The sequence below is a fragment of the Tupaia chinensis genome, unplaced genomic scaffold (genome assembly GCF_000334495.1).
Source record: "Tupaia chinensis unplaced genomic scaffold, TupChi_1.0 Scaffold143894_1, whole genome shotgun sequence".
In the NCBI taxonomy this organism is placed as follows: domain Eukaryota; kingdom Metazoa; phylum Chordata; class Mammalia; order Scandentia; family Tupaiidae; genus Tupaia; species Tupaia belangeri.
In genome coordinates this window covers 264,902-277,628 of record NW_006203745.1, presented here as the reverse complement: position 1 = coordinate 277,628, position 12,727 = coordinate 264,902, and the positions used below count along the sequence as shown (strand labels likewise).

The 12,727-nt window shown below is 36.2% G+C and overlaps 1 protein-coding gene across 1 annotated transcript in view; it reads right to left on the bottom strand.

Annotated features, from left to right (window-relative positions):
• Nucleotides 1-2,261: 2,261 nt before the first annotated feature.
• LOC102497107 (transmembrane protease serine 11B-like) overlaps nt 2,262-12,727 on the bottom strand; it is a 20,441-nt gene continuing 9,975 nt past the window's right edge. Inside the window, exons 5-12 of the mRNA XM_006165328.1 lie at nt 11,157-11,272; nt 10,998-11,065; nt 8,812-8,972; nt 7,124-7,162; nt 5,901-6,078; nt 3,690-3,949; nt 3,211-3,353; nt 2,262-2,423 (exon numbers count right to left, since the gene is read on the bottom strand). Of these exons, the coding sequence (XP_006165390.1) occupies nt 2,262-2,423; nt 3,211-3,353; nt 3,690-3,949; nt 5,901-6,078; nt 7,124-7,162; nt 8,812-8,972; nt 10,998-11,065; nt 11,157-11,272 (1,127 nt within the window). The remainder of the gene's footprint in view (nt 2,424-3,210; nt 3,354-3,689; nt 3,950-5,900; nt 6,079-7,123; nt 7,163-8,811; nt 8,973-10,997; nt 11,066-11,156; nt 11,273-12,727) is intronic.

Below are 12,727 nucleotides of genomic sequence, written 5' to 3'. Positions count from 1 at the left end.
GTGACAGATTGTGATTCATACTCATGAGGTTGAGAAGAAATGAAATAAGTTCATAAATAACTTACTTTTGAATTAACTTGAAATAACTTGGAGTGAGTTCAAGACAGGGAAACTATTAGTTATGCAATACATCACTTCCTATTCCTCTTATAATAATATACTTTTGTCACTGAATTGTATCATGAAGAGATCTCTTTTGAATCCCAATTAGGTGTCCCTTACGTAAGGGAAAGGATGACAATATGTTCATTTCTTACTAGGACAACTGCCATAGCCTTCTAACCTGTGTCCCTGCTTTCCATTGCGTACCCTCCACTCTATGCCTCAGCCCACTTCCTTCATCAGATCTAAAGTAATCCTTTCCAGTGTGTGTTACTTCCTCTCACTCCCTCCTCTGCTCAGAAAAACACCAAAGCCTCTTATTGCAGTTAAAATAAAATCCAAGGTCTTTGCTATGGCTTCGAAAGCCGTACTTGACTTGGCCCCCAGCTAAGTCTTTCATCTACTCCCCGCCATCTCACTCCAGGCTTCAGACACACTGGCCTTCTTTCTTCCCCACACACCCACCTCACTTACTTCTATCTCAAGGCCTTACACTTGTCACCTTTGACTTTCTCATCTCACAGACATTTTCTATGTTTTGCCTTTTCATTGTTCAGATTCAGCTGTGAAAACACCCCCTGAGTGAGCTTATTCAGACATCTACAGTACTCTTCTATAGAGCCACTCTATATGTTCCACCCTATATATGTCCACTATTTTTTATTATACTACATTTTATTTCCTGTACAACATTTATTGTAATCTAAAAGTATATTATTTTTATGTTTACTACCTATCTTCTTCCATTAAATGTAACATTCTTGAAGGAAGATAATTTGTCTATACCTGATAGCTCCTGAACAGACAGGTGTTCAATAAATATTTGATGAGAAAAGGGGAAAGATGGGGACCAGCAATTAGCATAATGGCTATGTTGCTGAACTCCCATGTAGTTGACTGCGGTTCGAGTCCCAGACACGGTGGCTTAGACTCACGCGAGGCACGAGTGTGTGCATGCCCAAGATCCTGAGAGGAGAATGGAGGAGAAGGGATTGCAGCATGGCCATCCCCCCTGGGGGGTGATTTCTTGCTTTCTGTCTCTCTGTCTCTCTCTGTCTTTCTGGCGCACACACATGCCCTATAGCAAAAAAAGAAAAGGGGAAAGATGAACATCTTCTCACACCTAGTTATGATGTCATTATTCAGGTCATTCGAGTCGCACTTTAAAATAAAGAAAGAATAAAAGAATATCACCACAAGCAACTAAAGAAAGTACTATTCTTTTATTTTAGCTGTCTTTAAAATTGGGGGCTCCTTTTTTTATTTTAGGAAATTGCACAACTTATTTGTAGCGATTACAAAGTCAGTTTCCAAATGATTGCACATTCACTGTAAGGACTGCTTCCAAAGTAGGTGCCACACGGTCCCCTGCCCTGAAGGAGTACATTATATTTGCTGCAAAATACAAAAGGCAACAAATGACAAAAGAAAAACTTGAAGGTAATGTCATATGCAAATTTCATGCAAAATATTAATTGCAACTTTAACATCATTCATTAATGCCTGACAACATTTGAATCTAAACTCAATGTGGATATATTTTTGTGAGAGTAATTCATCGGTTTATTAGAGATGATGAAAAGTGACCTTAAGCAAACAAATCCTCTTTTCTGGCCTATAGTTTGTTATCTATGAATTAAAACCCTTGGTCTAGTTGAATCTCTGCTATCTCTTTTCTAACTTGAGATTGTATGAGTTTATGAGGTATGCAAACACCTCACATATAAATAAAAAAAAGAATGTACATTATTTGTCTCACATTCTAGTTTAATAAAATGTGATTCTGATTTTTAGGATGAAAAATAATTTATTTGCTAGATCTACCCTATATGTTCTTGTGCTAAGAAAATATGTATTTTTTTTAATTTTGAAAAACAAATTAAGGTTAACTTTGAATATAATAGTGAGAATGATCAGAACAATGCTACAAAAAATAGTATTTTGGCCTTCTTTGTTTTCTTTTTTTTCTTATTTTCTGTGTTAGTGAAAGATATAAATAATGAATGGACAGGGTTCTAGATATAATAAGGCATAGATAATGATATTTTATAGAGAGAAAATTATTGGTTTACCAATAATTAAAAGGAAAAAAGTCCTGAAACAGTAGATTAGAATACCTTGCAGTTGTCTTTATGTTTCATCAAATAGTTACTTTTCTTTCAGAGTCCAGTCTTAGATGTAATCCAATTGCGATAAGAAGTCACCCGTGTATAGACACCTGGCTTATTCTTTTTAGCACATCCGTCACCCCAGCTTACTATTCCAATAATGTGCCAGATATTTCTGGAGTCAGGATAAACTAGTGGTCCCCCAGAATCATTCTAGAAGAAGAGGGAAATAATTAATTTTGTTAAACTATTATAGGTTAATAGAAAAACTTACCATTCATAGAATGTGCTCCCCATCCTGTAACTACAGCACTGTCATTTTCTGAGCAATTCATATTGGCTTCAGGAAGACAAATCCTATGATTCTGTCTTGTTGAATAATTCTTTTACTTCTCCCCTGGAGTCACCTCCCTTAGACATTAAAGCAATCCACCTTCTTTGGGCTAAGAACTCTGGAACCCTTGAGTTTCTTTTAAATGAGAATATAACACCTACAGCTGCCAAATGTTGGATTGGGCAGACCAGAATTTGACTTCGAAAGGAGTCCAGACCTGAGCATGGGGAAGGTGACTTAGCGTCTGTGCACACTGCACTGAGCTTAAGTATCATGATGAAGCATTTGAGGAATGAGAGACATGAACACATGTTCAACCCCCTGCTGCAACTCCAATGGACAGGAGGCAGCATTCTAGCTCTGCAGGTTACCCAGAGAATAGGACCAAATTTATCTTATAAACTTGATAGTACTGTTCTTTGTATGGATTTCTGGACTGAAAACTCCATGAGGGCAGAGAATGGAGTGATTACTGCATCTCTAATATCTAGAGATACATAAATGATACATAATGGAATTAAGAAATGTTAAAATGCATTGAGATGAGAAGCTACTATGTGGAAATTATACACACACACACCCCCCAAAAAATCTTATGTTGACTAAAAAACCTTCCATTTAATTAGCTCTTTGGAGAAAATGATTTGGTAACATAGCTGGACGTACCTGGCAGGCATCAGCATCTCCAGACATAAATCCAGCACATAGCATTGTATCGGACACCAAGCCAGATAGTGCATAGGGGGCATTGCAATTTTTGTTGTCAATAATCTTCAAGAAGGCTTGTTGAAGTACCAATGGAAAGGGACCTAAAGGCAATAAATACTGCATATTATAGGGATCTTGGCCTTGTTTGTTGGGACAAAGCAGATTCTTTTGGTTACAAAGAGCCAGACTGGACACAAGCTATATATTAGCCTCTTTCAAATGCTTGTTAGAGTTGGCTACCTCACACATCTTTCCAATTTTTCTGATTCCCACTCCCAGAGACATTATAGAAAGTGGAGATGATAGGATGCCATGCCTTTCATTCTGCTGCTTGGTTTTCTTTTCATTATATTACTGACTGACTAATTGCAGGAGGGACTGATTGGTTGGTTATAACTAGTCCTGTAAAACTATTATAGTTGTGTAGAAAAACTTACCACCCATAGAAAGTGCTCCCCATCCTGTAACCACAACACTGTCATTTTCTGAGAGCTTCATTTCGGCTTCAGGAAGACAAATCCTACGAATGTACTTTGTAAAAGAGACTTCTTCAGCAAGCTGTACGAGGGCAATATCATCATGAACCCCAGGGCTGCTATAATTTTCATGTAAAATAATGTTTTGGACTTTGCGTTTTAAACGTGGTTTATTTATTATAGTTCCGAAGTTGACAGTCCAATCTTGTGAACTATTTCTCCTGGAGGACACAATGTAATTACAATATTCTCAGTTTCTGAGTCATGACAGTATTTTTAGTGATCATTATTTCATAGCCGTAAAGCATGAGGATTCTAAACATTACAAAACACTTAAATTCTTGTTTTTCAAAATGTCTTTGGCATGGAGATGTTAGAAATACTGTAGTCATATATAAAAAATAGCTTAAAGGATTGTTAGACCTGCCAGCTTTCTGAAGATCTTCCCAAGTAGTATCACAAATATTCTCCTGCTAATTCAGTTTCATCTAGTTTCTGTGTATTTGATTTGGGCAGGGATTATATAAACATCCTTAATTCCATAAGTGGATGGGGTCCAGAATTAACCTTATTGCCATATATCTTAGGTTCCAAGAGCCTGGAACAGGATCTGAGCATCTGTCTATATAAAAAAAAAAAATGTAACTTGTTCTCACCCAGTCACCTTCTTACAAATACTAGACAATGCATCTTGGCTTCTATTTAGACTTTTCTCATCAACTTCTTCAGTTCCCCACTGAGAATCTTTCTCAAGTTAGGACCCAACATCCTATTTAACGGCAGGTGCCATTTTTTTTTAAAAGGTTTCAAGACTGTCATGTAAGGGTAGACTGTCATGCTACACTTTAAGCTATCTATCTTTCATGACTATACACTCAATGACTTCCTAAAACTTCATTCTCTGTCTCAGCTTGGACTCTACCTCCAGAGATGTACATTTAAAAGGCCTAGTATGTTGCTTAAGGATCTGTACTTCTGACAAATACTCCTACAGTCATGGCCCTTGCACTACATTTTGAAAATTGCAGGCTAGCTCTGTAGCACAGTGATTAAGTGCTATGCATTGGGAGCCGGATCCCACATGACTGACCATAGCTCAAATCCCGGCCCCAAAGTCTTGCAAAACGCATGGAGCATGTATGTACACACATACTCAAAATGTTGAGAGGATGGAGAAATGGAGAAAAAAAGGTTGCAGCATGACTGTGTCTTACTGGAGGTCCTTCTCTCTCTCTTCTCCATGCACACATGTGTGCACATGTACACATGTGTGAATGAGCATATCCTCTAGCAATAAAAAGAATGAAATGAAAATTATTTTAGGAAGGTAAATCTTACAAATGTACTTTGTGAAATAAACGTTTTAGTAAGTTTCTTGTCAATTATAGATGTTCAAAATTAATAAAACTAATTTTTCTAAGTGTATTTTCCAATGTTTTCTTTTACAAAATCTTCTCTACTTCAAATTGCTCTTTTTGTTTATTATCCACAGAATACAATTTGTGTTGTTCTATCTCCATACATTTAAAGGATGTTTTCTCAACCTGAAATGCATATTGTTATTTCCCATCTATCAACCCTTCCTAATCAAATATTCCTTCTTTTGGGTCCAGATCAAGTCTTACGTCCACTGGATATGTTCTCTTTCTTCCTCAAATTTCCATTGTACTTACTATCTGTGTCATACACATAATGTTTACTACACTATACTGCCTTATACTTTTAATACATGACATTTAAATTTCCTCAGCCCCAAATGGCCAGACAAGTACCTTGTAACTGGAATAAGGTATACCTGATGCACATTCAATATCCATTACTTAAGACCAGCATGATCTCGGCCAAGTTACATAACCTTTCCTGAACCTTAATGTCCTCATTTTTAAACAGGTTAAATTATACCTTCCATACAGGATTACTGTTGTGAATAAGTAAAACAATGTGAGTAAAGCACTAATGTCAGCCCAAGTAGCTATTTGAAAAATGTTAGTTATTTCCATTTACTTTCTGCTCAATTCCCAAATTTGAGTGCTTTCCCTGCCCTTTAAATATGAGGTAATCGGTAGATTTTTCCTGTTTGCGGTAAACTTTTACATATTTAGGTTATCCGCTACAGACTATCCGAAATAAGCTTGTACCCAGATCTTACTCTAGCCAAACTTTCAAACTTACTTATTAAAACAGTGAGCAGCAGATAATAGCCATCTCTTGCTGATCAGAGTGGCTCCACAACTGTGTTGGCCTCTCCACTGCATGCTGGCCTGCCATGGCCATGCCCCCTCCAGGGCATTTTTTCCATTCACAATTTTATTGCCAGCTATGACACTGTTGACCAATTGTCTCCCACAACCTGGAGAAAGAATTTATTTACACAAGAGCAAATATCTTGATTGGTTATGCTTTATAAGAAAATATCTTTAAACATTACTTGAAATGACTTAGTGACTGTCCAGTGTCTCCTAATTCATGCTGTTTCTTTCCTGCAATATACTCATGATGGTTCTCCACCCTGTCTTGATTTGGCTGACTCAACTTACCCTCTTTTCCGGTTTCAAGCTTCTTTCAACTACTTCTTTTATTGTATCTATTTGTTATAATTCTTGTCTTTACATTAGAAGATGGAGTCTTTGCTTCATTAATGTTTGTTTGCATCTTGCATAGCATATGCAGTGCTGTTTGTAAGGTGCTATATAAATAACAGATACTACCCACAGATCCACAAAGTAAATGAATGCATGGAGCTAGTCCCATAGTGCAGTGGTTAAATGCTGTGCATTGGGAGCCAAATCCCACAGAGCTAGTTATCATTCAAATCCAACCCCTGCAGTTTGAAAAACATACCAGCTGCATGTGTGTGTGTGTTCCTAAAATTCTGATGGGATGAATAAACAGAGAAAAATAATTTCAGCATGACCACACACCATGGGGGAATGCTTTCTCTCTCTCTCTCTCTCTCTTTCTCTCTCTCTCTCTCCTCTCTCTCTATCAGGTGCATGCACCCTCCAGCAATTTAAAAATAAAAGTAAATGAATGAATGACACTTTAAATAGACTATTTTAAAGATACAGGACTGATTTCATCTCATAATAAATATATTTAATATAGCTTAGTATTCTGTTGTGTTCTATCTTAAGTTGTTCCTCATGTTTTTCTGCAGTCTTTCTTATTTTGACTTAGACATATTCTTCATTCATGATTTCATTCTTTAAAAGTAATTTTCATTTCACCTTTTTGTACTGCTCCTTACAAATGTAAAAATTCATAGACCAACATTTTTTAAAAGAGAAATTATAGTAATTTTGAGAGTATTATTTTCTTCAAAAATCCTTTTTACAAGATTATAAAGAAAACACTTATGAATGTATTGCATTTATAATAAAAGTCTTTTAACTTACAGCTGTTGGTGAGCATTTCAGAATTATCCTTGCTGATTTCTGAAAGTAATAAACAAAATAAATAAAAAAGCTCCACATTATATTGATAAAAAATATTACCAGTTGACTTCAACATAAGAAAATAAATGTTATCTTTTTGGCCCAATTATGCCTATCATTTTAACTATTTAAATTAGTTTATATATTTAATATAAACCCTCTAATTCCTACTAGTTATCTTTTTACAATCTTTCTGTGTCTCTACCAGGTAATATAGGAAAAGGTAAAGGAATAAAAAATGAAATTCTCAGGCACCAGCAGATGGCGTAATGGTTATGTCACTGGACTCCCATGTAGCCCACGGTTGTTCACGTTTTGGACCTGGCAACTTTAACTCATGATGGGCATGTGTGTGTGCATGCATGCCCAAAATCCCAAGAGGAAAATGGAAGAGAAGGGAATGTGGTTTGGCCATTCCCCCAAAGGGTGATTTCTCACTTTCTGTCTCTTTGTCTTCTGTCTTTCCAGCGAGTAAATGCACCCTATAGAAAAAAATCTCTTTCTCTCAAAATAAAAAGGAAGTTCCTAGTTTTATGATAGTTGCAGTAAAACAATCAGGGAGGTAAGAATCTTCCACTCACAAATTTCTTAATTTCTGTTTCTATGATAATTCTCTTTATTCTGAAATACTGAGAGTTATATATATTCTAAGGATGAAATTTTTCAATTAAAATTTATTTCATTGGACCCTTCCTGCTTATTAAGTCCTTATTCAGACTGAATTATAATATTTTGAGAATTTAACTGAAATTTAAATCTGTTTGACTGGAAAGAGATTTTGAAAGAAAGACAAGATGGAGGAACTAAAGGAAGATGAACTAGTAAGTGCTGATTTAAACTCTCTGGGACAAAGAGGGGTAGTAACTAGTGCAGCCTTCTTTTCCCACAGTTACCCCAGAGGAATTCTACTACTCTTTTGAGAAGCCCTACCTCACTCTCACATCTTGTGAGTGGCCCATTGGTGACAGAGTCTGTACTGATGTAAAGAAACTATAACTGGTAGTTGCCAGCCTATCAAGTTTTCACTAGAATTAACTTTCTGACTGGGAGAACCATGAAATTGGATTCTGAGACTGTATGTTTATCCCCTAGCAGGCTTTTTAACATCCAAGTGAGTTTTAAGACCCTTGTAAGATCAGCAAGAGCTTTATAAATTTCGCATTCTATATCTTATCATTTTCTTCCCTTGCTTTCTAGGTAATTATTCTACTTTTTTTTTTTTCGTTAAAAGTAGTATTACTTCAATTCCTCCACAGGAATCAATGAGAACTCTCATCACCAACTTCACTCTAACACTAACTATCTCCTTATTGAATAACCAAGAAAATGCTAAATCTGTTTCCTGTCATGAAATCCTGACAAAAGAAGGAATGAAGAAGCTTCAAATAGGACTATTCACCCTCTTCGTCATACATACAGCCAATCTTTTCAACACCACATGCATGCCTGTAGTTTAGCCCTCCTTCCTACCACGGTACAGGCCACTATATCCTATGGCTCTGCACTACAAAGTCACTTCCAGGAGTGCCAGGGTTTGGAAAGCATATTTTTTCCTAAATTTCTGAAACTTTTTGTTTTATTTTTTCTCATACTTTTAAAAAATACTTCAGCAATCTAAGCAATAGAAATAAAGAAAGTAAGTTAAATACCTATAAGCTTAAGGGAATCAGGAACCGCATTCCAGGATCCTGTGTTGTTTTTCAACACTTGTTGTAAGATAGCTTTGATTTGAGTCCTCATGCTCTCTCTCCTTGCTGGAGAAAACTTGAATGTCAACTGTAACTGTACACTTGAACCATTGGCATAAGGCCTACAAAGAACAGAAATATCCTTGGGACCAGCAGATGGTGAATGGTGATATCACTGGACTTCCACATAGTCAATAGACCCAGCGGCTTGAAACTTATGCTGGGCACATGCACTTGTGTGTCCAAGATCCTGAGAGGAAAGTGGATTAAAAGAGATTGTGATGTGGCCATCTCCCCTAGGAGGTGATTTCTCATTTCTGTCTCTTTGTCCCTCTCTCTCTCTCTGTCTTCAGTGAGCATATGTGCCATATAACAAAAATCTCTCTTAAAAAAAAAAGAAAAAGAGGGACCAGCAGTTAGCATAATGGCGCTGGTCTCCCACGTAGTTGACCGTGGTTAGAGTCCTGGACCTGGTGGCTTAAACTCACGCCGGGTGCATGTGCGTGCGTGACCAAGATCCCGAGAGGAGAATGGAGGAGAAGGGATTGTGGCGTGACCATCCCCCCGGAGGGTGATTTCTCACTTTCTATCTCTCTGTCTCTGTCTGTCTGGCGAGCGCACGCGCCCTATAGCAAAAACCTCTTCAAAAAAGAAAAGAAAGAAAGAAAGAAAGAAATGTTCTAATGTGCTACTTCTTGATTTTTTTAAAGATGTTTTGTGTTTTGACTGAATTCCAAATGTTTTCATTGTATTTCCTTTACATACATTAAAGAATGATACAAAGATAATTCCTAGTATGTATAAAGTACAAGCGTTACTAAAAATATTTTAACTGGATTAAATGTACTATCTATGGAAGAAGCTGTGGACCACAAACTAGAAATCAGAATATTTTAAACACATATTTTAAACACATAAATACTGGCCAACAAACGATCACCATGAGATTTTTTATTATAATATATAATAAAAATCAGTGTTTTCATACAGAACTTTTTCTAATAATGTTAGAGATATGTGAAAAAATAAAGTCAGGACAGGAAAATTTTCAGAAGACAACATCCAACATCTATTTAAGGGTCAATATTAAACTTCTTCCTATTGTTTCTTATACATGATCAGTCTGCCCCAAAAAATCTATTCAATGAGAAAACTCAGAAAGATAACTCTAAAGCTGTAAGAGAATGTTGATTGTATATTCAGTACCTCTTTTTTAATGATCAGAAAAAAAAGATTAATTCATTCTGGAAGACTTCCAAACCAAAAGTTGTAGTAATCACTACTTAAAAAATAAATGCATGCACAATTCTATTTTCAAATAGTTATGATCAATTGAAGGGTCTTTGAAGGGTTTTATTTGCCACTAGGGAAGTTGGTTTGTTGGTCAGCTGGATTTTGTTTGTTTTGTTTAGGAATTCAAAATTCCCCAGAACAGATGCAGCAATTGCCAAAGTACAAGTGTTCTCTACGGTTATTACTTCTCTCATATACCAACCCTGCTCCCGCTTCCCTTTCTCCCACTACTGCCCCGAAGCACTCTTCAGAGCATATTTAAACAAGTGTTATCTTAAAAGATACACTTTGCTCCATAGCCATGACAAGGATGGTAGTTACTAAAGAGATTAAGAAAAAAAAAAAAGATTATTTTAGGGAAAGTGAGCCAGAGATGGATACGGGTGAGAGAACAGGTGGTTATGTGTAGAAAAAAACTGATTGGACTATATTTTTACATGCAATTGTAGTTATCTTTTCTTACAGACATTGATTAAAACCACCAACAACCTTATAATTCCCCTGCAAATACAGAGAGGAATATAGATTTATATATAACATTTCTTGCCCTAGGCAGAAATTGTCTAAATACAATGATATTGTAGTTTATGGAGAGTGAGCTTGCTTGCTTCCCTCTTTTCTTCCCCTTCCTTCTCTTCTCTTCCTTTTCCCTTCCTTGTCTTCCTTCCTTCCTTCCTTCCTCCCGTCCTTCCTTCCTTCTTTCATTCCTTCCATCTTTCCTTTCTTTTTTCTCTCCCCCAACCACTTCATCTTTATTTCTGTTAATCTGTTTTACATGGTGGTTGTCATCTAAAACAGGGGCTCTGTGATACATTACTTACTTCCCTTCCATAAAATCTTGAATTTGTACTTACGTAAGCTTGATGACCTTAGAGTCAATATATTCTTTATATATACCAGAATTTTGAAATGCATCCAACATCTGTCATAAGACCAAAAAAAAAAAAAAAAGCCATCACATATTATTTAAATAAAATTTATAATGAAAGTAATAAAAGAAATCTCTGATTTACCTTAGTCTCAATATCTTTGCTAAAAATTGTGCTGGCTTGTGAAGCTGCATTTTGACAACTGTCATTGTATGTGACTCCAGAGATATTAAAGTCACCTTGATAGTAGTGAAACTTTCCTGTGAAGTAAAGAAATATTCAAAGAATTTTAAAACAAGTAATGGCTCAAGTTCATCCATATTGCAACCTCAAACTTGACATTCAACCAGCTTTATGAGAAAGGGAAAAAAGAGAGAGAGGAAAATGAAGGGGAATGAATACCCATTTTTCTAAGTATGAAACTATTCAACATTGATTCAATGATCCTCCTTCTTCCCATAATGTGATAATAGATATTGCTATGCTGTTGAGTCCATTTTGTGATTTTAACATTTGTTACTGAATGAGCTAGAGTAAATAGCTAGAATCTATTAACCTTGTGCTACATCTAGAATGATGAACCTGGATATTTACAAATAAGCAGGTTAATCTGTCAAAAGTCCCATATATCATGTCCAAATCCAGAGAAATCATCATGTTCAGATTTCTCTCTCTAGAGATCTACATCTAGATCTCTAGAAATATTTTCTTTCTGGCTATAATGTCACCAGAAAATCATATTGATTCGAAGTGCCATGTTAACATTTATTTTCCCTTGATTACTGTCGTGGACTGAATTGTGCAAACCCCACCCCATTCATATGCTGAAGCTCTAGATACCAATGTGGGTGTACTTAGAAATAGGGCCTCTAAGGAAGGAATTAAGGTTAAATGGAGTTGTAAAAATAAGTCCCTACTCTGATAGGATTGGTGTTTTTATAAGAGACACCAGATCTCTATTTTCTTTTCCCTTAGCATCCACCCTTCTCTCTTCCACACACACAGAGGAAGGGCCATGTGAGAACACAGTGTGAAGGAGGAAGAGAGGCCTCCCCAGAAACAAACTGCTAGCACATTGATCATTGACTCCTCGCTTCCAGAACAGTGAGAAAATAAATGCCTGTAGTGCAAACCAGCCAGTCTATGGTATTTTGTTATGTCAGCCCACGTTAATACAACTATGATAAAAATTGCATTGGTATACACTCTACACCCTAAAATTTGGCTGGTGATTTCAGTTTTACAAACAAAGCAACAGTCTTTGCATAGTAACCTGACTCACATCTCAAAGTTTATGATAAAGTCTTTCATCTTAAGATAGAAATGCATCTTATTACCTCTCTAAGTTGCTGTGTTAGACTACTAGATTGTAAGAGTATCTGTACATCTGAGTCGCCACAGAGCCTCCAAATGACACATCATTTAAATTAGAGATTGCAGTAGCTGTCAACCAGTTTATGTTGTATGATGTACTGACAAAGATTATATTATATTGGTTTCTCAACTAGAATCCTAGAGAAAATCTGTGTTTCAAACTAACTTCAAATAACATTTACAACAGCATTTGAATATTCATTGTTACTACACAAGTAGTCCAGTTCAATTAATTGAACTTTAGAAAATATATATGTAAGCAACTCTAGCCTTGTGTTGGAAATGGTAAGTGGTTTACCATGGAAAGTCACTCATGGGTAATTCTCATTTCAAATACTTCC